The sequence below is a fragment of the Gekko japonicus genome, unplaced genomic scaffold, assembly GCF_001447785.1.
Source record: "Gekko japonicus isolate JY-2015 unplaced genomic scaffold, Gekko_japonicus_V1.1 scaffold564, whole genome shotgun sequence".
Taxonomy (NCBI): Eukaryota; Metazoa; Chordata; class Lepidosauria; order Squamata; family Gekkonidae; genus Gekko; species Gekko japonicus.
In genome coordinates, this window is record NW_015169792.1 from 741,092 (window position 1) to 767,034 (window position 25,943).

The window sequence follows — 25,943 nt, forward strand, 5'->3', positions numbered from 1 at the left end:
TTAACCACTCAAAACTGAAAATAAACGCCCTTCATCCCCTACCGTATGAAAATGTTTATTCCAGTACCTAATGAACGGACATCAACATTGTTACCCATCATTATTACTAGGGATGCTTAACCACCCACAAGATCAGCTCATGTTCTGCTTATCAGCTGCAAGCAAAAAGCTGTTTTTTTGTCAAACAGTAGGCTGTTTATGAACAGTTCAAGCCTGTTCAGTGGGTTCCTTTCCACGGATTCAAACAGTACAGTTTAATGGGCAGTATTTCATGCATGTGCAAGCCACTCAGCCTGATGGGAATCATGTTCCCTTCCCACAGAGATCTGTCATCACTGCACACTGCTCAGAGTCCATTTATTTAATGACTGAGCAAACCAGCCAGCCAGCCAGTGATTATGAACAATGCATTTTTAAAAGAAGTCTTACTGTTTGGTGTTCATTTAGGTCCATGTTACTGAAGTTATTTGCGCATATACATTTTCACACAGCCTTGGGGAAGCCAGAGATCCTCTAGGGAACTGGAGAAATGGCTCACAGCCATTTCAACCTAACAGCTTAGCTGCTGACCCCACACTGATCAGCTGTTAGGTTTAAATGGCCCCAAACAGCCAAACCAGACAAAAATCCGGTAAATATGATCCTACTTGGCAGGCTTTGAGTTGTTAAGTGCCAAACCAATGGTCATGTCCAGGGGTCATTTCGTAGAAAAAGAGGTGCAGGAGCTCATTAGCATAACTCATTCACATAACCTATTTGCATATGCAACACCCCCTGACATCACCAGAAGTGTGTCAGGAGGCAACAACCACCACTCAGGCTCCACTGGACTGTTTTGGATTGCTAGCTATTGGGGGGGGGGACGTGCAGATCTGTCCTTGCAGAGGAGGGAGAGCTTGTGCCTGAATAAAACTTGGTCTTAAAGGTGCCACTAGACTGTTTTGGACCACAGGGCTGGGGGGGGGGTCTCTGCAACTTACCTGGCCGCTTCTTGCTCTGACTGAGGGCTGCTGGGAGCAGGAGGCGGGGCTTGTTGCATGTGCCTGCTCCCTGGGCTTTTTACTGCCGGAGCTCTGCTCCTGTGTGCTCCTGCAGGAAATGACCTCTGGTCATGTCTGAGCATCACAGTTGAACATGCTCAGTTTGACTGTCAAACGCATTCACTGCAAAGTTTGTGGCATCCCTTACTAGTTCCCACTTACATTATTTCATTACCACATTCAACTTTCCGTGACCCTGGGGAGAATTGATTTCACCTACTGCATAGATGCAAAAATGTTCACAATACAGAAAGAATGAAACTCCACTACCATAGCTACTGCACAACTGCAAAGCTGTTCAGCATCTGTTCAAGTCAGATGGCAGGAAGGTGAGGCAATTCAAGGCTTGACTGTTGAAAATGGGATGTTTAGCTGCCAAACAAGTTCACGGCATTCTAAGCATTACCTTTTCCCCTGGTTCAGCACCAAACTAAAGCTGCCATGAGGATGCCTCTGCCATTTTAGCTCTGGCTGCCATGAGGGCCTGATCTGGTCTGGGGTGCAACAGTTTGAGGTGCCCTTTCTCCCCCCCCCCCCGGGTGTCTTATCAAGTACCCAAATGGCGGCACCTGAAAAGGTGTGAGAGAGAACAAGAATGTCATGTTCCTTGCACCATTTTCAAAATGACTTTAAAATGGCAGCGGCCTCCTCATGGCGTCCATGAGGACACCATCATATCTAGTTTGGCCCTCAGACCAGTGCAATAAATTTGTCCATATCTACTTCCAATATGACCTTTTTCAGTCAGACCTTGAATCAAAATTCTTGGGGGGCTTACAGTGCTTTCGAGTGATGATCTTAGTTGCTACAAAAGGATTCATAATCAAAGCTCTACCTTTAATATGTTCTCAGTCATTCAGTAGAACCATAGGATCTATAGCCATCATTTCAAGAATGACTTAAAAAAAATGTTTTCCTTTACTTCATAATAGCTGGGCATAACCACCACATCTGCAGAAAATCTGCATCTAAAAGATTTCATCTTTAATTGGACCATTTTATAGTCTCATAAATTCCATTTAGTTTCTGTGGTGCTAGATAACATCTATAAAGTTCTTTGTACTGTGCTTCTTAGCAAATTAAGTTACTGATTTATACACAGCCTTCTAGGTTTCTCATAAAAGATCTTCTCACTTGTCTTCCTCAATTAATGCCAAGAACGTTCCCCTATTTTCCGCTGAATTGCAGAAAATGACACTATCATGGTCTTGAAAGAAAATCAAAGGGTGTAAGGCAGGATAATTTTGGGATCATTCTGAGGATTTAGGATTATTCTGAAAGTTCTTGAGCCTCAAAGGGTGGGCAATAGTTCAGTACAAATGTATACATCAGCTAAGTGCCGTATGTGTGCAGAAGCTTGCTCCTACATATGTATGGGCCCTAGCTGGATCAGTGTGCTGGTTTACATCCTTAAGTGGATGAGAAATCCCCAGTCCAGTCTTCTTTCTATAGTTTATGCATATAAGCAGGGGTCATTTCGTAGAAAAAGAGCTAGGGGAACTCATTAGCATAACTCATTAGCATATGCCACACCCCCTGACATCACCGGAAGTGTGTCATAAGGCCACACACCCCTGACATCACCGGAAGTGTCTCATAAGGCCACACACCCTGCCCCCAACGGTCCCGGCCGCCGCCGCCGGCCTTGCAGCTCCACTGCCGAGCCCCATGAGGGGCCTGGCAGTGGACCTGCAAGGCCGGCGGGAGTGCAAGGAAGCCCCGCGAAGGCCCTCCCTGGCCCCAGGCAGGCAGGGGTGGGGAAAGGCAGGGAGGAAGCAACTTACCCTCCCTCTTCTCCTGCCTCCTCCTGACTGGATGAGGGCCGGAAGCGGGGCAGCCAGAAGCAGGGGGCGGGGCTTCGTCATGTGCCCCGCCCCCCGTACCTCACCCAGGGGAACTGCGATCCCCCGCGTCCCCCCCCAAAATGGCCTCTGCATATAAGACCTACAGAGAAATTCTGAATATGTTGCTTTGATGCTATTTGGAATCTCTAAATAAAGCTGCACCCCGACCTGGATAACCTAGGCTAGCCTGATTTCAGATCTCAGAAGCTGAGAAGGGTCAGCCCTGGCTAGAATTTGGATGGAAGGCCTTCAGAGAATACCAGAGTCATGACACGGAGACAGGCAATGGCAAACAGCCTCTGTACAGCTGTTGCCTTGAAAACTCCATGGGGTTGCCACCAGTCAGCTGTGACTTGAGGACACTTTCCACCACTAAATAAAGCTGCAACCTTGTAGGTTTGGGTCAGGATACAGGATTTTGTTGGTGGTGATTGGTCATAAAGTGGGGTGGGGTCACAAGAGCTGCATGGGGTTTTTTCATGGAAGTGGGAAGCTTGCTGCCTCTGCACTGTTGGCCAGGCACAGGTTGCAACTGAATTTAACACAGCCTGCTGCTTGAACCACATTAGTTACAGGCTTGTGAGAGCCAGTTTGGTGTAGTGGTTAAGTGTGCAGACTCTAATCTGGGAGAACCGGGTTTGATTCCCCACTGATCCACTTGCACCTGCTGATGTGACCTTGGGTCAGTCACAAGCTCTGGCACAGCTGTTCCTGAAAGAGCAGTTTGTGTCAGAGTTCTCTCAGCCCCACCCACCTCACAGGGTGTCTGTTGTGGGGTGGGGAAGGGAAAGGAGTTTGTAAGCCACTCTGAGACTCCAAGTGAAGGGTGGGGTATAAATCCAATCTCTTCTCTTCTCTTCTCTTCTTCTTCTCTTGTAGCAAGGAAAGACAATCATCTGTAACTTAGTGTCACAGATAGTTGCCTATGATCATACTCATCTCTTTTGTCACATTATCATCTCATGTCTTGTTATCAAAACAGTTCATCTGTTTTCAGTGCCTGAAAATCCTATGTAAGACAAAACTGGGACAAAGGAAATGAGAACACAAACTATGATGAACTGTGACTCTAGCACACAACTCTCTGGATGGAGGGATTACTGTCTGTCGCGGTCTTGAGTCTGGAAGTGCCTGACTAGGTGTGGGCATGAACCGGCACATGGACTTAAGTTCATCATGAATTTTGGTTGGTTCGTGGTTTGTGAAGAGATGTTTGTGGAAGGGCACCTGGCATGAACATTTCATGAACTTTGGTGCTGTTCATGGTGGTTCGTGAATGATTACATTTTGAGGCAGACTGTATCTAGTCAATTAAACTGTTTACAAAACTCCAAGGCAATAAGGGGGTGAAATACTGCAGCCTTGGAAACACCCAAAAGAAGCCCTACAAAGCTTAACAGGCACTGCTGGCTGCCAATAACAGAGTTCCCATTCCACTCTGTAGGATCAGAATGGTATATATATGCTCAGCTGAGCTCTGCAGACTCTCTTATCCCGGCTGTTCACAGTTACACAGAGAGGCAGGATGTAAAAGGAGAGTAGCAGACCACATTCCCTCATGATTGGGAACTCCTCTCCCCTGCTGGTGTTTGGGGGTGTTAGGTGGACTCGGGGCTCTCAGCCACCCTGTCTCTCTGCTCACACTGAGCAGAGGGGCTTAGCTAGTTGGTTCCTCAGCTGAGGACCCATATTTTATACCCTCCCACCCCTTCTGATTGTGGACCAACCCCCCTGTGCCGTGAGGGTGAATGTAGGTGAAAAGGGTCTTCATTGTGGGGGGAAGACATCCTCCACACCCTATGTACCATAGGCCTCTGTCCCAGGGCACCAAAAACATCCTGCCAACCCATTGGAGCCTGCCCATAGCAGGGCATCAACAGAGGTCTTAGAGCCTCCTTCCCCTGATCTATTCCTGGGGCTCTCCACAAAGGACAATGAGTTATTAGCACTGCCCACAGACTAGTGGTTGACAGGGTTAGTGTGCGGCCTCTAATCTGGGAGAACCGGGTTTGAGTCCCCACTCCTCCACTTGCACCTGCTGATGTGACCTTGGGTCAGTCACAAGCTCTGGCACGGCTGCCCTTGAAAAAGAGCAGTTTCTGTCAGAGTTCTCTCAGCCCCACCCACCTCACAGGGTGTCTGTTGTGGGGAGGGGAAGGGAAAGGAGTTTGTAAGCCGCTCTGAGACTCCGAGTGAAGGGCGGGGTATAGATCCAATCTCTTCTTCTTCTACTCTTTGGAGAGGTCTCTGACAGCGGTGATTCAGAAGGAGGGGAAGCATCCTCCCCTTCCGCACAACTACCTGTTGCTGCTCTTGCCTCCAGTACACCTCTCCATGGCCTCTTCCAGTCCAGTGCCAGAAAGCAGCTGTCCCTCTTCCCACCTTCTCCAGTCCTGGGGCGTCATCTCCAGACCACACTTTGGAAACATTTCTGCACCCTCCCCAGTGACCCCTGTGTGGCAAAGTGCCATGTGTGCCACAGCCATGTCTGGAGGGGTGCAAAGCCCCAATACTTGTCCTCCTCCATCCTCTGCAGGCACTGCAAATGGTGCACCCCAGTATGCTGCCACCAGGGGGGAAAGTGGCAACCAGTGGGAGGAGGAAGAGGCATGGAGAAGTGAAAGGAGAGCAGGAGGCCCCTCTGAGAAAGGCGCCCTGCATTCAGGGTGCCACAAGTGGGACATCAAGACAGACCACCCTCCAAGAGGTCATTCCTGCAGGGACACCAACAGTGTCATCCAGAAGGGCTACATGGAGGGCCCAGGAAGCAATCACTTCCCTCGTCTGCAAGATGATTGCTGTGGATGGCCAACCATTCTCCCTCACGGAGGATGTAGCCTTTTGCCAGCTGCTGCAACACCTGGCTCCCCAATGCTTCATCCCCTCACAGAGGACCATGAGCCTATGAGTCTTGCCTGCCATTAATTGCTCCACAGTGGCGATGATCAAAGGTATGCTCTCCAGAGAGGAAGGTACAACTATGCACTTCATGGCAGACCTCTGGATCAGCCAGCAGCATGGCTACATCTCCCTCAGCACCCACTGGTTGCAACTAGGGGACCTCTCTGTCTGGACTGTCAGGGCACAGCCCAAGCCCAGGTTGGAACAATCCTGCCACTGGGCTATGAAGTGGTTCTGCTTCATGCACAGGGGATGGATGCAGACCACACAGCACAAAACATCACCACCATGGTTACATGGTCACAGACACTGGCACCATCATGCTGGCTGCAGTGAAGGCTGTGCCTCAAGGAGCCCAACCTCCGTATTGGTTGTCAGTGGTGAACTGGGATGTAAGTAGCAGTGGGAATGTCAGGTGTGTGATGGTGGAGGATTTGGCAGAGGTGTTGGTGAGGGAATACCTCATCGAGTCCTCTGAGCCTGCCTCCACCGATCCCCTGGAGTACTGGTCATGCAAGGCTGTCATCTGGCCCAACTTCTCTTGCGTGGTCATGTGTTTCCTCTCCTGCCCTCCCACCAGTGTCCAGAGGGAGCGGGTGTTCTCCCACCTGGGAGACATTCTCACCCCCCACCACTCCCACCTGGACCTGGCCAGGGTGTATGAGTTGGCCTTTCTCAAGGTCAGCTTCCTGACGCTGAGCTACCCCTCTCTGGACCTCACATGGTAAGATCCAGGCCTTCTGTTATCTCCCTGTGTGTCCCCCCCATTCCTCCTCCTCTCTGGGTAGTCTGGCATGTGGCCTGCAGGTTGCACTCAGTGTTCCCTCTAAGCTGAGTTAGTGTGAGCTAGCTCACAGGTTTTTAGCGTCTGCCTCAAACATTTTTGTCTTAGCTCAGGAAGGATGGCTCCAGAGCAAACTAATTTCTGCAGTAGCCAAATTGCTCACTCACAACTTTAATGTCAGTAGCTCACAAAGTAGAATTTTTGCTCACAAGACCCCACAGCTTAGAGGGAGCATTGGTTGCACCCTTGCCGCTTGGGTAGTATGATGGACTTCCTCACCCAACACCTACCTCATGAAACAACATCTACCTCATAACACAATGCCTGCCGCATGATCACTTTAAATGAAACCTCTGATTTCCACTGGTCTGGTGGGGCTGGGGTGCCGTGCTCACCAAACTGTCATGGGGTTACTTTGGGGAGTCTGTGTCAGATGTCTGCCTTTATGTCGTGGCTGGCATCACTAATCACTTTAAATGGAAAACTCTGATTTCCACTGGTCTGGTGGGGCTGGGGGCCTGCCAGGTTGTCATGGGGTAACTTTGGGGAGCCCATCAAAAGTCTGGGGATGTCTGTCTTTCTGTCTTTCAGAATCTGCCTTTGGAGACTTGGGGGCTACAAGTGTAGGGGGGGGTGCTTGCCTTGTTTACAGTGTCTGGCTGGGAGGTGTCATGCCCAGGTGAAGTTTCCCTATGAGTTTTGTGTCACTGGCTTGTTCCTGAGCCCTTTCCATAGACTCCTGTAACTGCAGCTGTCTTTTCCAAAGAGAGCACTGTGACCTTTTTGGGGGGTCCATAACTGGGACCCCAGAAATGTAATCCACCCCCAAATTGGAGAGATTGGGAACACTCATTCCTCCTCTTTCCTTCCTATCTTGGAGCACTTTCCATTTTATTCTAGGTTTCCTATGTTGCCAAATATATTGCCTGGTGATTTTATTCAGCTCTTCAAAAAATGCCTGTTTCTTTAATACTGGTATAGTTTGCGCTAGGAACAGGAATCTTGGTAACACATTCATCTTGACCAGTGCTATTCTACCCCTGAGTGATAGTGGGATATCATTCCATTTATGCAGATCCAGCCTAATCTCTTTCAATAACTTGGTATAATTTTCCTCTATTAAGGAGTTACATTTATTTGTCATGTTAATTCCCAGATATTTTGTCTTTTTGACCATTTTCATGTTAGACAGCTCTTGAATTTTTCCTAGTGTACTTTGAAGACAGTTCTTTACTATAATTTTAGATTTTTTGTAATTAATTTTAAATCCTGCAACCTGGCCGTAATTTTTAATTGTCTTCATCAATTCACCTATGGACGCTTTGGGGTTTCCTAGTATGAATGCCAAGTCGTCAGCGAATGCCTGTAACTTGAATTCTTCGCCTTTTACCTTTAAACTCTCTATTTGTTTATTCCATCTTACATCTTCATTAAGTGACTCTATCGCGTAAATAAAAAGTAGGGGTGACAACGAACATCCCTGCCTGGTTCCTTTCTGTATTTCTATTACTTTGGTCAGGTCACCATTTATTATTACTTTCGCGTATTGCCTTTTGTATATGGTTTTAATTGCGTTATAAAATTCTTGACCAGGATTTGCCACGTTCAATTTTTGAAGCAGGAAGTCCCAAGATAGATTATCAAACGCTTTTTCTGCGTCAAGAAACATTAACATTAGTTCCTTCTCTGGATGTTCTTCGTAGTATTCTAAAACATCTATAATTATCCTCATGTTGTTTCTCATTTGTCTCTTGGGTAAAAAGCCAGTTTGATCTTGATGGATAGTCTGCGCCAAAACTCGTTTTAGTCTTCCTGCTAGTATTGATGCAAAAATTTTATAATCAACGTTTAGGAGGGATATGGGTCTATAGTTTTTTATGTCACTCAAATCAGTGTTTGGTTTTTGAATTAACGTAATTAAAGCGTGGTTCCAGGATTCTGGTATCTTGCTGTATTTACCAATTCTTTGACAAAGTTCTTTAAATGGAGTACATAACTGTTCTTCAAAAACATTTTTCAACCTGTGCCTGACAATTCCCCCAAAAGCAGTTTCCTGGCTTGATCGTAGTTCTATTGGGTTTACAGTGCCACAGTGGCACTAGTTCTGCTGGGCACATTGCACTGGTTCGGCTGGGCTTGCAAAATGCCCCCCCACCTTCAGTTTCTAATGAGAGATTCTCTGGTTTGACCTTAATCCATTGGAAACAATGGAGGATGGGGCACCTTCTTGGGGGGGCATAACTTTGAGCCTGTAAATTCAATCCTCACCATACTTGGAGAGTCATCCAGAGATCTACTGTGAGTTTGGTGTCTCTAGCTTGCATGGGATCTGTTCTATACACTCCTGAACCTACACCTATCATTTCCCCACTTTCCTGGGGGCACATTCTTGGGGGGGGTATAACTTGGACCCCGTAAATCCAATCCTCACCAAACTGTGAGGGCAGGTAGAGAAGAGTCAGCTGGAGATCCCCTGTGAGTTTGGTGTCTCTAGCACACTGGGGGTCTATTTTACCAAATCACAAAGTTCACTAACTGAACCAGTTTGTGACAGTCCATGATTCATGAGCCGCACATGCCATGAACCAAACCACATTTTCCCAGTTTGTGCCTATCCCTATGGCTGACCTATTGACATTGTTCTATAAAGAATTACATGTAGTTATGTAGGCATCCTAAAAATACCTGGATAATATTATTTTGTATTGCAATCTCAGCATCCAAACCAGCATACATATTTTTTCTTATGATTTTAAGCCATACTCTACTAAATGTAAGTTCAAAAGCCTGCCTTTTTCCACCAGTAAGTAGCAGAGAGGCTGAGTAGAGAAGATAATATTCACTTTAATAAGAACACTCTCTTTTTTTCCCCTGGAAGAGACATTAACGGGGGCTTTTTCATGCACAGTTGAGTTTATATAAACTGATTGACACCTTTGGGGGTCGTCTTTCCACTGACTCATAATTTTGCTCACCCGTAAAAAAAGGTTTTCTCGGTGCTCAGTATTCTCTAGTTAAAGCTGAAAATTCAACTCATCATATTTACACAATAAAAAAAATCCATTCTGCCTTGTTTTTAATTGCAAATCTGACTCAAGGGACCAATTCTCCTGCTTAGGAGGCATCCCTGTGCCTTCTTCTAGGGAACCAAGTGCAGTCAATTATGGTAATGAAATGTCAATAAATATAAAAATTTAATACAGTCGGCTCTGGGTGAGTGGCAGATGAAGACTTGCCTCCCAGACAAATTTGCTGGCTCTGCAAATATTAAATGCATCTGAAAGAAGAGCTGGTTGCCTGGGAGCCCTCGGTAGTGGCGGGTGGGAGAATCTATCTACTGGGGTTTCCCATTAGGTTATCATTGCAGTTGAAGAGACTAGGATATTCATGAGATTCATCCAAACATCTTAACTTATTATTATGAAGCGAGGATCGTGGGGGGGGGGGGTTCCCTTCCCTTGCACAAACTATGATTGGTTACTTCGCCAAGGGGGTTTTGCGCTCCCCTCCCTTCACATTTCCAGCAAATCACAGAGGGAAAATCTGGCTGTGAATGAGATGTCTTTACAATGATCAAACTTTTTCATAACAATAAGCTAGCAACCATCCGGAGAGGGTTGTAAAATGGCAGGTTCCTAAAAGATCGTTTGCTTAAGTTACAAGCACATAATGTCTTTATTTATTGAAAAGATGATTACATCTGAGGTGGATCCATAAGAGGGAATCTGGAAGCAGAGGATGTACTGCAAGGTTATGCACCTTGCCCTGCAAACAATTACCTGCCATGCAGTACAATCCTGAACAGAGTTACTCCAGTTTAAGCCTGTTGCTTTCAATGGGCTTAGACTGGAGGAACTTTGTATAGGATCACACAGCTAGTTTCCTAATTTTCAAAAGGAGAACCATATCTACAACACAAGATCTGTTCACAACAAACTATCATGTATGGGTCAACTGGATTTAGAATATTCCTGGAAATAACAGTTTTATGTTTATGCTTTATATGTATTTCATGGTTAAGACACTGAACTACAGGCTGTGGAAGGTCAGTAGTTCAGCAGTTCGAGACCCGAGTTGCCGCATGATGGAGTGAGCTCCCGTCTCTAGTTCCAGCTCCTGCCAACCTAGCAGTTCGAAAGCAAGAAATTGCAAGTAGATAAATAGGTACCACTTCAGTGGGAAGGTAACAGCGTTCCATGCGCCTTGGTGTTTAGTCATGCAGTCAGTTGAATCCAACTCTAGGGTTGCGCTGCTCATCTCCGTTTCAAAGCTGAAGAGCCAGTGCTGTCCGAAGACGTTTCCGTGGTCATGTGGCCGGCATGACACTGCTGAACTACCAACCTTCCAGCCTGCAGTTCAGCGTCTTAACCACTTGAGCCACCGTAGCATCTTAGAGACCAACAAAAGCTTCATCCCTGACAAAGGGAGCTTTATACCCTGAAACTCTTGTTGGTCTCTATGGTGCTACTGGACTTGAATCTAACTGCTCTTCACAGATAGCATTTTTAGGTATAGATCTACACTTTAAAGTGGAGAGCTAAAATGGAAAGTGTGAATATGAAAATGGAAGTACTCCTTAAAGATCAAGAATTGGCTGCAGCTTTCTCTTAAGTGTTTTCCTGGTGATAAAAATAAATGTGTTTGCTGCATAGTGAAAGAAGGAACCCCAACAACTGCGATTGATGGACCCAGCCATGCTGTTTGACAAGCATAGTGCCCAAGAGTGCTCTCTATCAGCTGCATCTAGTTCATCAACGTTCCCCTTTCTTCTAGACTCAGCCAATTTAGCCACACTAATCCATGCAGTTATAATCTGGCCCTGGGACTACCGGAATGTGTTGTATGTGAAGCTGCCATTGAAGACAGCCCAGAATCAGCAATTGGTTCAGAATGTGGCAGCCTGATTATTGTCGGAGGCTAGCCAACAGGGACACGTCTTGCCTGTTTTTAAACAGCTACTCTGACTGCCAGTGTGCTTCCAAGTTTAATTCAGATACTAGTTATGATCGTTAAAGCCCTTCAGTGCCTAAGACCCACATATCTGAAGGACTGCCTCTCCCCACATGTCCCTGTGTATCACTTATCATCTTCAAGCTGTCACCTTCTGGTTGTCCACTTAAAGGGTGATTCCGCACTAGACCTTAAATCCTGGTTCATCCCTGTCCCCAAACTTACATTCTACGCTACACTCGAGTTCACCCCTGTAATTATCTCAGTGTGTATTTATTTATTTATTTTATTTTATTACTGTCCCACCCTCACCGCCACAGCAGGCTCAGAGTGGCTCACGTCATTACAACAGATAAAACAATTTCTCAAGTAAAATTACAATAATTAAGTCTTAAAAGCAATACATAAAGTGCTAGAAATGACATTATAACATGGCAGGAGTCCAGCAGTCAGTTTGGCTCATGGTCTGGGTCATGTCAGTGGGGCACAGGCTGTTCAGTGATGTTGGTAATACTGTTGATGTTATGAAGGGTATTGATGGTATTGGGGCCAGGGCCTCAGGTGGATAAGGGCAGCTCCTTAATCGAAAGCCCGGTGGAAGAGCTCCGTTTTACAGGCCCTGAGAAACTGTAAGAGGTCCTGCAGGGCCCTGGTGTCTTCCAGCAGCTCATTCCACCAGTATGGAGCCACCACTGAGAAGGCCCTGGCTCTCTTTGTTGCAAGCCGGGTTTCTCTGGGGCCTGGAAGGACCAGGCGATTTTGGGAACCCGATCGCAGTGCTTGCTGGGGAGCATATGGGGAATGGCAGTCCTTTAGATACATAGGTCCCTGGCCATAAAGGGCTTTAAAGGTGAGTACCAGCACCTTGAACTGGATTTGGGACACTGTAGGCAGCCAGTGCAGTGCTTCTAGTGCAGGCTGGATGTGTTCCCGCATAGGGAGACCCAACAACAGCCTGGCCGCCGCATTCTGCACTAGCTGCAACTTCCGAATTTGGGACAAGGGCAGCCCCATGTAGAGGGCATTACATTTTTACATTCTACACAACACTCAAGTTCACCTCTGTAATTATCTTGGGGTATTTTTTGTTTCCACATTACAGTGATGTCACCTCTGTTTTGCCCCACACTTGTCCCAGGATAAACAGATGCTTTTATAACCAGGGATAAATGCAAGGTATTGTGTAACAACTTGAACTCTGATAAAGCCAGGGATGAGACCCCAGTGTGGAAAGGACCAAAGTTTCCCACGTTCATTTACCAGAGCCTTTTCCTTCTCAATAGTGGCCTCCCTCCTTGTGAAACAGCTTCCCTGAGAAGGTTTGCTTTCTTTAGAAATTTTTAGGAGGCAGTATAAGGCTTTTTTATTTGCTAGGACTTTTAATGGGACTTATGAGGGTGTTATTGTATTATGTATGGCTTTAATTTAGAATTGTAAGCCACCTAGGCCACAAGGAAAAGGCAGGATATAAATACTTTAATACATAAATAGGTCTAGGTAGTCATAGGGCCAAACTACCTATAATGGAGGCATCAAAATCTTTTTATTAACATGTCCAGCTAATTTAGGGTTGCCGGACCACCCGGGGGAGGCAGGGGTCCCCCCCACAGCCAGACTGCCGATCAGCTAGCTGGAGGGGGGGGGGACTTACCCAGAAAAAGAGTGAGGCCCAGTCGATGTTTCAGCAACATGTCTATGTCACTTCCAACATGACCAGCAGTGATGTAATCATAATGGTGACATTGGGGCAATGCTCTGGTAGAAACCAAATTTGCCATAGAGTTTTTGCCCAAATTCCAGAGCATCATCCCAACGTCACTGCGTGATGACAGTACTTCTGGGTCACACTGGAAGTGACATGGACATGTTGCTGCAATATCAGCTGGGCCTCCTTCCCTCTCCTGGTAAGTCCCCCCATCCCCTGCCGGTTGCCAGGAGGGACTTGGCAACCCTAAGCTAATTACATGGGAAGCAGTAGTAGATGGGGCGTTTTACTTCTTACAGTCAACAGAGCATGTAGGTAAGGGGAACTAAACCCTACCCCCTCCCTGTCCTTACCTTACTGTACCCCACTGTTCAAAGCATTTTTCTGTCAAGGCAAGCTTACTTCTGGCATCTTTATCAAACAGGCTAGGAGTAAAACATTTGAAGCAATGGTGCGCACTAAGGTAAAGTGGCAGAGGGGAAAGGATGTAGCTCCTTTCACATGTAGCTTCTATTTTTTCCAATCAAAATAGACATACCCAATTCCTGCTTTCTGCATGAATAGGTAGGCACTTGAATAAATACACATGGATTCTTCTATCACAGCTAGTTTGGCCTTGAGACAAGTGACTATTCTCTCAACCTGCCCTCCCCGTCTGCAATATGGGGATAATAATGATGATGATACACACCACACAGTGTAACATTGTGTGAGCTGTGCAATCAGTGTGAACACTTGATTGCACAGAGGTCCAGTTTGATACTTTCTTCTTTGAAAAAAAATTTCTAAAGTCAGACATTGTGTGCAGTGTCCCATATCTCCAAGAGTCTTGTCTAGTGGGACTGAATTTGTAAATGATCCACAGAATTGTGCCTGAGGTGAAAGTTCTCCGATCGCCCTGTCGTAAACGCTATTTGTCTGGTGTTTCAGTCACTAAGTGATGAGCACGTACATGTTAACAAACTATTGGTGACAGACAGTTAAATGTATGAGCTCATTCTCCAGAAAAGTATTTTGAAATGTGATCGAAGGTAAAATAGTATTACACATCTGTTTACCCATTTATACTTTATGCTTCATGTGGAAATCTGTTCTATGAAGGCCCATGTATTTCAAAGGATCTAGTGCTGCAGATGAACTGGAAAATCCTGGATTCCATTCCCTGCTCAGCCAAATATTCATTGATTAGCTGTGGGCAGGTTGGTTTGTCTCCATGTCCAATCTGTAAAATGGGAATGATGCAGACCTAGGAAACAGAAGTCAGAGTAAGCAAGACGATGGCTCTGAGCATAATTAGAGGGCTAAATAAACTATTTAACCAACGATGTGAAATAATAGCAGTAATGTATCCGGTTATGATGACCCTACAGAAATATGTATTCTTTTACAGGTGGATTACTCAGTAATAGCATCACAAGCGGGAGCCACACTCAACAATCTTATGAGTCACGCACAAGAGCTAGTATCAAAACTACGATCTCTGCAGTTTGATCTACGAGAGTTCGTGTGTCTCAAATTTTTGGTGCTATTCAGTTTAGGTAGGTATTCCGATTCTTTAACCTTCTTTATCCAATGAAGAGCATTACCTTTATCATGCAGGTTTTTTGTTTTCCTCCCACTGATAACACTGAAAGCCTTTCAAAAAACATATTATAATAAGTATAAGTGGGACCTGTGATACTCGCAGGGCAGATCCCTAACCCATCACTGCTAATTTCTCACATGGCTCAGTGGGGGGAGGAGACTCGCGGCGGTGAGAACTCACAGAGGAAATCCCATAACCCTCCCAGTGCAAAAGTGGGTGCAGCTAGTAATCAGCTCAGGATCTCCCGTTGTTATTGCAAGGCCCAGGGTGGTGGCTTGCATTCTCCGCCACCGCAGCTGAGCCCAATGCAGCCACCGATGTCTTCCGTTTCCATGGCCAAGCCCAGCACAGCTGCTGGTGTCCCCTGTGGCCACTGCTGATGCCTGTGTGGCTGCTGGTGTCTTTTTCCACAATGACTGAGCTTGGCGCGGTTGCCATCACCTTCCATGGCTGGGCCTGGCATGGCTGCTGGCCTCCTCCACTGCCATTGGGCCTGGCTGCTGGCGTCCTCCAGCTGCTCATTTGGTGAGAGTGTTGTTAATTTTTTATTTCAGATTTATTTTAGATTTATTTCAGGGTTTTTTTAAATTTCAGATTTTTCTATACACCTGGGAAGTCCCCTTAAGTGCACAGAAAAATCTCTCTAGCCTCCATGTGGCCCCAGTCAGTGGATTTAGCTACCCACAGATCACAGCCACACGTAGCTACTAGCAGTGTTCCCTCTAAGCTGAGTTAGTGTGAGCTAGCTCATAGTCTTTTAGCCTCCAGCTCATAGATTTTTGTTTTAGCTCAGGAAGGATGGCTCCAGAGCAAACTAATTTATGCAGTAGCCAAATTGCTCACTCATGACTTTAGAAGAAGAAGAAGAGATTGGATTTATACCCCACCCTTCACTTGGAGTCTCAGAGCGGCGTACAAATGCCTTTCCCTTCCCCTCCCCACAACAGACACCCTGTGAGGTAGGTGGGGCTGAGAGAACTCTGACACAAACTGCTCTTTTTCAAGGACAGCTGTGCCAGAGCTTGTGACTGACCCAAGGTCACATCAGCAGGTGCAAGTGGAGGAGTGGGGAATCAAACCCGGTTCTCCCAGATTAGAGTCCGCACACTTAACCACTACACCAAACTGGCTCTCCTTTAATGCCAGTAACTCACAAAGTAGAATTTTTGCTCACAAGACTCCACAGCTTAGAGGGAGCATTGGCTACTAGTATATAGATAAAACCTCAGGACCATTTTCTGAACTACGGTAAGGACGATCAGTCTGAATGGGGGGGCAGTGGTCAAAGGAAGAAGCAAGATTTTCTCCTGGCCACCACTTTCCCCCTAAACACTGTAAGCCTGTGATATATTATGGTCAGGACAGGGGCAGTGGAAAGAGGGTCCGGGATCAGAAAGAGGTGTGAGCTCTCAAATGATCCCAGATTGTATAGTGTTTGTCGCATAGAAAACATCTGCACTGCCTTGTCCTTTGATTCTGATTCTTGGACATGCAAGGGTATGATGCTGGGGAAATGTATCTGTGTTTCTGATTATCTGTTCTAGGCAGAAGCCATCAACTGCTTTTCCATATTAAAAACCCAACCTTTTTAGAGAATTCATCAACAGTACCGTAATCTCCTAAATTCATTTGTATAAAACATCATTGTACTGTGTCATTATACTTCACACTGCAGAGCTTTTTCAAAAGGGATAGAAAGGCAACGGAGTGGAAATCTATTTGTATTTTAGAAGGATACAGAGAAGTGTATTTTTAAAAGACTTCTTAACAATGCGCCTTTTGACAATGCAGCAAATTCATCATTGCTGTTGTTAATACTTTTTTTAAGCAATAATGAAAGGCACTCTAAAAGTGTAAATCAGTCGTTTTTATAAAATTACTGTTGGGGTACCAGTCTTTTCTAGAGATCTGGGGCTGCAAAGTAAGAAGAAAAAGAGCTATAGAATGGGGAAGATATCTATGCAAGACAAATTAGTTAAATCAGTGTGGTTCCAGTGAATCACTCAAGAAAAAAATCCACTTCTCAGGAACAAAAAAAAGGATTAGGGAGAAGGATTTTTATTGAATCCGAGATGAGAAATTTTTCTGTCATCTGATGGCTTAATAAGAATGACTTAAATTACCTTTGCCCACTGGATTTATTACCTAGCGGTACCAAAGAAAGATAAACAGAGCTAAATCCTGCAGCTTCCATAGAGGCATTAGGATATAGAATAAAGAATTTATTTATTTATGTGAAACATTTATATCTCACCTTTCTGCTTCCGAGCGTGCAAGGCAGAAGAAAACAGGGTCAAAAGAAAGAAAGAAAAAGAATCTATTGGACTTTCTTCACATAGCACAAGGGGGACTGGAATGCCTCATATTTAATGTATCACAATGTTGTAACCTTTGGAGTAAAAAAAAATTGGAAATTATGCAAACAGCAGAGTGAGTAAGCCTGGACACGCAGTAATAGTTCTGTAGAGAAGATTCCAGTGCAGCTATCAGCTATCCAGTCTGAATGGCACAGAGCTTCAGCTGAATTCTCCTGCCATTGGGGACACTTAGGTGGGAGGCAGGGGATAGGAGGCAAGAGGGGGGGGCACATTTTTCCTGTCACCCAGTGCCTGAATCTTCCACGTGGTTCTAGTAGTAACCAGATGCAGCTTTCCCTATAGAGGCCAGCATGCACAAATGCTGCCCTGGTGTTGTTCTCCAGGCCAGTTTGACCCGGGATCCTGGAGGGTGTTGTTGGGTTTTTTGCCCTCTTCAGGGCATAGATCAGGGGTCACTGGGGGTGGGGGGGAGATATTTGTGAATTTTCTGCATTGTGTAGGGGGTTGGACTAGATGAACCTTCCAACTGTATGATTCTGTGAAGATTATTGTTTTGTAAATACCAATAGCTCACAAGGATATTGTACTCATTATAAGATGAATTGCCTGTACTATAGAGCTGGATAGCTAGTTAACAACAGCAGTCCATGCATAGAACTTTGCTTATTTTGGGGGGGAGGAAGTCCCCTCCATGGGTTCCCTTAGGCTTTTATTGTCACCAGATCATGCCTGGAATGCAACTGATCTTCTTAGCTGTCAACATTCTGACTTACTGACTTGTCCTTTATGTTGAAAATCAGTCACTTTGCTTCAAGTGGGCACACTCAAAACTCTAGAATGTCAATATCAATAATTTCAATTGTTTGCAGGTTAGGGATCTTGTCACTTTTAGGGATTGTGGTAGCAGGTTTCGAGGATTTGGCTCACATCTTCTGTCTTTGCTTCACATGCACCTATCTCCAAACACTGCAGAGGGGGTCCTCTGTTGGGGGGGGGGATGGATTCCTCTCACCCAAGGGACTTTGGGGACAGTGGTCTATCATAAGAAGAAGAGACTAGTGCCAGAAGAATTGTGCTCAACAGCAGAGACCCACTTCCCTGGTGCTCTGGCAAAACTGCACATGGAAAAAATAGTCTAAGCCAATTATTTTCAAAATGTAAATCTACATAGCACTTAGTGTTATTTAAGCCCTCATCTGACACTGGAAATCTGTGATTGAACCTCCTGCTTTTTTTAGAAGTTAATCTTAGTTTTAAACACTTTTACCTGTTTTAAAATACAGGGAGCTTTAAGTCTGTTTCTAGCCGTGGTCCCAGGGCTAGAGCATTTAATACTTCTTCATCCAAATGGTCCCCTTCCCAAGCTTCTATTAGTGCTACCCAATTGTTTTTAATAAAAGTACAGGTACAGAAGCCACACCAATATTTCTTCCTCTGAAGCTCCAGGGGCAGAGGATTTAGATCAGTGAAAAGAGATGGGTGGGAAGTATGAAGCAGACTGCTCCAGTCTTCAGTCTCAGGCATCGCACGTAATTGGGCTGTAAATTTTACTCTTGTATAATCTGTGCATTGTGTTGATACACACACATCTTGATAAGTTCAGAAATAAGACATGGGTAAGTTTTTAAAGACCCTGTTGTTCTCCCCAATCAAGCGCAGGCATTAGAAATGCTAAAACTAAGGTGAAATGAATCATCAGTTTGTCTAATAGCATTCCAGTTCCAAATCTGAGGCTCTGTCTTCTGAGATGTTGATTATCAGTGAAGGATAAGCTGCTCTTGCAGGAATTAATCGTATCTTATAAATTAACTGAGTGGACAGCAAGACATCTCTTACCTTCATTTTGCATGTGATATATTTTCACAGACATTAAACAGCACGGCCGAAATGTCTAAGGAGCCATGTAGCCTTCTCTGTGATGAAATATTTAAAGAGATCCTTTGCACTTCAGTGGTATTTTTAAATTAGCGGAATAACTGAATTACATTTGAAAAATGCTCACGTTTACTTTAAACAGTCTTTACATTTGATCCCTTTCATCAGCAGCTTCAAGTGCTTTGCATACATTTAGACTGTCTGCTATCCGTCGTGATGTTTTAGATTCTCCTGTAAAGAGCTGAGCTTGGCTTCAAGTCCAAATGTGGGAGGATATATAAATCTCAGAATTGAGGAGCTACTTTTCTTCTTTAGCATGCTATCATCCACAAAGTCATGCATCCCACACAAGGGCTTCCCCCACTAAGAACACCTGTAGCACATTCAAGGGTTCTTAGCAGGGGACAGCCTGGAAACTTCAAAATGGAAATTTCAATTAGTTTAGAATGGAGTAGCCAGATTGCTATTTGGAACTAGGCTTTTTGATCATATCACACTATTTTGAGATTATTACACTGGCTGCCATTTTGTTTCCAAGTTGACTTCAAGATGCTGGGATTAACATACTTGGAAGACCACCTCTTCTTGTAGGAACTCCTGTAACATCTCTGTTCTTCTGACCAGCTTCTGTTGTCTGTCCTACAGAATTGCTGTCTTCAGCTCAATGGTCTTCCTATAAGTGTGGCTAAGGCTCCATTTCCTTTAACATTTAGATAGGGTTGTAAATCAAGTTTTTCAAGAGGGTTTATGGTTCTTGAAGATTTATGGCATACAGTTTGAAAACTGGGCATTGTACTGCATTTTACTGTGCATTGTTACTATACTTTTAATTTGTTGGTATCTGCCTTGAATCCCTATATTAGGAAGAAATGTGAGGCTATAAACATATTTATATAAAATAAAATAAACAAACACCAGTCATTGAACTGAATGAGATCACTCACTGGAAGTCATGCATGTGTGTACCATGATCACTAGATCAGGATGATTGGGTCTACTCCGGGGGGGGGGGGAGTTAATTGTATTTGAGTCCCACTGATATCAGTGAGCCTTAAGGCCACAACTTCCTCTGGTTTGGACTCAATATGTAAGACAAATGTTGATTACTTCCAATACCCCTAGACTTAGAGACTGACTTTCAGTTACATAACAATTTGGGCACAATCTTGCTAAAGTTGCTAATCACTAAGGGCCTAACTACACATTATAGTTTCAACAGATTGGCACCACAGCACATGGGAGAAGGGGTTTCAGACTCTCTCCCACCCTGTGCTGCTTTCCCAGCCTAAAATGGCTTGGGTTTTCTCTTTGGCCTATTGAAGGTTGCACATATACTGGCAATGCTGTTTTAATTGGGAATACAGAAAATAGGGCTGAAGTCCATTTTTCCCACACACCATAGTCCTGATCTGAAATGGGCCATTACATGATTGGGAGCTGAGTTCCTAGTGGAGAACTCACAGCTGACACCTTACTGAAAGTCAGAGTGGGGAGACCAGACACAGCCTGAGGAAAAACCTAACTAGTAGTTAACGCAGACATTAAACAGCAAGGGTGGGAGAGAGTCCCTGTGTTCATCTTACACTGTTGTTAGTGTCTCATAAATTCTTGGTGGATCTCTCTGGTTGGTTATTTAAGTATTTTTGCTTTCTCTTCTTGATATTTTCTGTTCCCTCATTTTCTTTTGTCAGTCATGGTGTGTTCTCACCCCTCATTTCACAGTTTCTCTTTTAACCTTTTCCTAAATTCACTTTCTTCCCCTCTCCAACGTAAGAGGGTCTGTAGCACCATAAAGGTAGAAGGAAACAGTCTCTTCATACTTCAGAAGAAACCCTTGTAGATGAAGAATACACAATACTTAAGAAGAACTCCTACATTGATCTCACCTAGTAGGTTTGGGGAGGGGAGGGAATTCAATGGGGGTATAATGCTATAGAGTCACCACCTGGAGGTTGGCAACCCTGAACCCATCCCATCCCAGATTGTGGAGAAGCAGAATTTTTTTGGATAGAATCACAGGTTTTTAAAAAATCACACGTGTGAAGGCATTTACCCAAACACAGGGGTCATTTCCTGCAGGAGCGCACAGGACCGGAGCTCCGGCAGTAAAGAGCCCAGGGGGTGAGCACATGCAACAAGCCCCACCCCCTGCTCCCAGCAGCCCTCAGTCAGAGCAAGAAGCAGCCGGGTAAACTGCAGAGCCCCCCCCCCGGTCCCCCGGCCCAAAACAGTCCAGTGGCACCTTTAAAACCAAGTTTTATTCAGGTACACGCTCTCCCTCCTCTGTGAGGACAGATCTGCACGTTTCCCCCCCCCCCAATAGCTAGCAATCCAAAACAGTCCAGTGGAGCCTGAGTGGTGAGTGTTGCCTTCTGACACACTTCCAGTGATGTCACGGGGTGTGGCATATGCAAATAAGTTATGCTAATGAGTTATGCCAATGAGCTCCTGCACCTCTTTTTCTACAAAATAACCCCTGCCCAAACACCTTTACCATGTGAAACTGAGCAGATCAACAGATTAGGCTGAATGTGTAAAATTACTCTAAATCCCAATGAACGCAATGAGTCCTGAATTAATGTAATTAACATTATTAACTGGTTCCATTCGTTTTAGTGGCACATAATCATAAATCATTTGATCTGGATTGGAGCCAAGGTGTATGGCTATATATTTCCTCTTATGAGACAAGAACTGAATCTGGTTTGTTTTCTCTAATTGTGATAAAACACTAGCAATTTACGTATACAATGCTGTTAAACAATATATAGAAAATAAAATCAAAACTCCAATAAAAAATGTTTGTCCATTTGTTCTTCCTGGAACATTGTTTAATACCAACTGAAACCAAATTCAGAGTTATTAACAATGACATTTTAAGATGCCTTTGAGTTTAATTTAAAATACCAACAAGGTTCCTACTCACTACAAACTCAAAATTTTCCAGATAAATTCATTTGAATCCTGCTGTCATCAACATCCTCAAAAACTATAGAAGAAGAAAAAATTAAATAATCTCTCACACCAAAAATAAAATAAGCAGCAGACACAGAAACAGCTAACTATTTTCTGACTAAATTTCAAATTATCAACATTCTGATTTTGTGTAGCAATAACTATTATAAATTAAGAATTTAAGAAGAGCCTTGCTGGGCTAGACTGGTGGTCCACCTAGTCCAGCATCCTGTCATACACAGTGGCCAACCCATTCCTCTGGAGGGCCAAATACAGGGCATAAAGGCTGAGACCTTCCCCTGATGTTGTCTTCTGGGTCTGGGATTCAGAGGTTTATTGCCTCTGAATGTGGAGGTTTCCCTCATTCACCATGGCTAGTAGCCACTGATAGACTTATCCTCCATTAATCTATTGAATCCCCTTTTATAGCTGTCTATTCCTGTGGCCATCACCACATCCTCTGGCAGCAAGTTCCATATTTTAATTACCTTCTGTGTTAAGAAGTATTCTTTTGTCCATCCTGAATCTACTGCCCATCAGCTTCATTTGATGCCCTCAAGTTCTAGTATTTTGGGAGAAGGAGAAAAAAATTACATTCAGCTCTCACTTATGCACTCCTCAGTAACTGTTTACATGTTCATTAACAGCTTGATCTAGAGACACTAACATTGCAACTAAAGTAATATATAAGGTAAATTTGAACTTGACAAGTAGACTATCTCAACAAGGAAGAAAAAAATGAAACAAATATCAAAATTCTTGATGTCTCAGAATGGCGTAGCTGCCCTTTTTTGTTTACCACCAAATTTCACCTAAAATAAAATATACAGACAAAAAAATCAATGCATTTTGTGGGATGCCAAAAGAGCTAGCAACATTTTTGGGGGTGAGATTGAGCCTCCCCACCACAATTTAAATAGGTTTACTCAGAAATAAAGGAGCTGCGGTGGCTCAAGTGGTTAAGACGCTGAACTGCAGGCTGTGGAAGGTCAGTAGTTCAGCAGTTCGAGACCCAGGTGCCACATGATGGAGTGAGCTCCCATCTCTAGTTCCAGCTCCTGCCAACCTAGCAGTTCGAAAGCAAGAAATTGCAAGTAGATAAATAGGTACCACTTCGGTGGGAAGGCAACAGCATTCCGTGCACCTTGGTGTTTAGTCATGCCGGCCACATGACCACGGAAACGTCTTCAGACAGGAGCAAGGGAACCTTTACCTTTACTTTACTCAGAAATAAATTCCAGCTGAGTTCTTTGCTGGAAAATATACACAGAATTGCAGCCTAAAATGAATTGTTATTAAAACATCTATTAGCCACCTTTCTTCCTTAAGGAGCTCAAGGCAGCTTACATTATAGATAAAACATATAAAATAAAACACATAAAAACATAAAAGCCAAAAATTAAAATCACAATTCAGGACTGCTAGTAAACTTAACCAAATCTGGCCCTAAATGAAATCCTCCTCAATTGTTCGAAGTTTGGAAGATTAAAGCTGAACCTGGAAAAGACACCTAATTGAGTTAGAACCACAGGTTCATTATTTTATAATAATAATCTTTATAGCATTAGCAAAAAAGCCATAGCAACTGTACAGAATTAAAAAAAAACCAAACAAAAAAAAACCCCAGCAACACACACTTAAAATTATCAAATTTGTATATAGGTCGACAGTTATCAGCAGTAAACTAATTAAACTCAGGGAGATTTGTTTTCTTAATCACCGCAGCTATTCATTATTTTAGTAGCACACAGTACTTAAATTTAAACTTTAAAAAGAAGTGAACAGAAATTGCTTTTTTACGGCCTTGTACTTTCAGACATAGTTGCACTGTTTCAACCCATCCCCGCCATGTAGACTACAATCCAGTCCTTGTTTTCCCTTTACCAAAACTTTCCATTTGTCCTGCTCTCTTTCATTACTTGGACTTCGCAAGGATGATTTGTCAAAGCTTCCATCTGAACAGTTTGTAAAGTGAAATGCCAATAGGAAGAAAGTTAGACATCATTTGACCCATGTCCAGTCACTTGTCTGTCTGCCGAGCTTAATGCTAGAATAGGCAGCGACTGATGGGTACGGTTCTCTTATCACTGTCAGGACCACAGATAAATGTACTTCATTTAAGAAATGAAGGCTTTATCAATGGGCAAATAATTGCGGAGCAACTATTGATCCCACGTCTCACTTAACAAGAGACAACTGGGACTTGTAGAAATGGTAAACATTTAATCATTATGTATGGCAAACTATGGGCTCTTACTCAAAAGCAAAGAAAGGCTTAGAGGCCAAAATGCCACCCTTTGTGATGTGACAATAGTGTCTGACAAATCAAAAAATATTCGTAATCCGAATTCTATACTGAGAAACCTGAATTCTTCCACCTGCAAATGAATCAAAGGTGAATTTTTTTGCTTATCTTGAATAATTTATTCTACTCCTGCTGCTCAAGAGGAAAGACAGGGTGGTGTGGGACACCAAAGACCAGCCCTTTGCCACTGGCAAGCTCATCCAACCATTACTCTGCTGACTCAGATTTTATCAAGCAATGCCCAGACACTTTAAAGCTTAACTGTACCTTAATCAGAGCTAGACTCTTGCTTTAAAAAAAAGAAAGAAACCCAAGATTGTCAAAAAATACAATTCTGCATCCGGGTCCATTTTTTTTTGTGAGTCTTTGGACTTGCATGGAACTGCAGAACATGCACCACCTGGACTGTAATTCAACCTCCTATTATGCAATATTATCTAGTCAGAATTTGCCCAATCAAGTCTCTTAATGACACAGTAACCTGTAAGTCCGCAGCCACACAAGTATTATCCATGTGGAGACAGGCAGAAATAACTGCTTCATAGAGTGTGCCAGATTAACTATTAAGCTAACCATCGTGTAGAGGACTGCTTAGGGCTGCTGTATTGCTAGGTTGCCCATCCCATTTGGCCAATTAACCAGCCCATATACCAAGCTTTAATTGTTAAAGCAAGTCTCTAGGCCGTCCTGACGCAGAGAGAGAAGGCAGAATGTGGAGACATTTTTCTGCTTAATTGATGCAGGGGAGACAGCCTGCTCCCTTCTAGCCAATGAGGGAAGTCATCATGGCTGTCATAGATATGAGAGGCCCAAACAAATACATTGCTTCCATATTGCCACTCAGGCCTGCAGCAGCAGTCTACAGATATGCCAGTGTTTTCTGCTTGTTAGGATTTAACTGGTTTTTAAAAATAAACAATCTGAAGGAAAAGTAACTTGTGCCTTCCAGTAAATCTCCAAAAGATCTGAAAGAACCAACAGTAATGTAATAAAAGTTTAGTGACTCTCTTTAAGGATATAAAATGGCCACGTTTATCATTCCCTTCTCTGCCTCTATCTGTAAGGTTGAGAGTAGTTATCTTTATATTTAACAAAGTTATCTTTATATTCTCAAAATCGGAATTTATTTTGTATGATACACTAGCACGGTGGAAGGAACCCAGTCGGATGACACTACCTAGTGTATGGAGAGCAGTCAGGTGCTTTTGTCTTTGGAAGCTGTGGAGATTGGACAGTATTTAGCTACTCTAAAAAGTGTCTGCTTTGTAATTATTTCCTTTTTACACACTACAGTTTCAAACCATATTTGTTTTTAAAGCAGCATTCAGTAACACAACAAATGCTCACAAAAACTTCAAGGTCCAGACAGAACATTCTGCACAGTAGGATTCTCTTATTTTTAATTACATACTAATCATTTTAAAGAATCATTCCTGTTACTTGATGGTCTTTCATATACTGATCTTTAGTCTATGCTTTGTTTGGGTATACCTTTAAAAAGCCCATTCAGGCTCTGAAAACTTGGAATTGGAATGGAACACCAGTGTAGCCTTGCTGTTGGCATAGAGTCTCCTTGAGGTTCAGTTGTTATGGACTGATATACTAATCGTGACTGTTGTGGTCCTTAACTTCTGGTTTGTGTGGAGAAACTTAATTTTACTAGGTGTCTTGGAAAGATAAC

The 25,943-nt window shown here is 43.9% G+C and overlaps 1 protein-coding gene across 1 annotated transcript in view; it reads left to right on the forward strand.

Annotated features, from left to right (window-relative positions):
- NR5A2 (nuclear receptor subfamily 5 group A member 2) overlaps positions 1–25,943 on the forward strand; it is a 158,842-nt gene that overhangs the window by 89,580 nt on the left and 43,319 nt on the right. Inside the window, exon 5 of the mRNA XM_015417030.1 lies at positions 14,615–14,762. Coding sequence (XP_015272516.1) covers positions 14,615–14,762 — 148 coding nt within the window. The remainder of the gene's footprint in view (positions 1–14,614; positions 14,763–25,943) is intronic.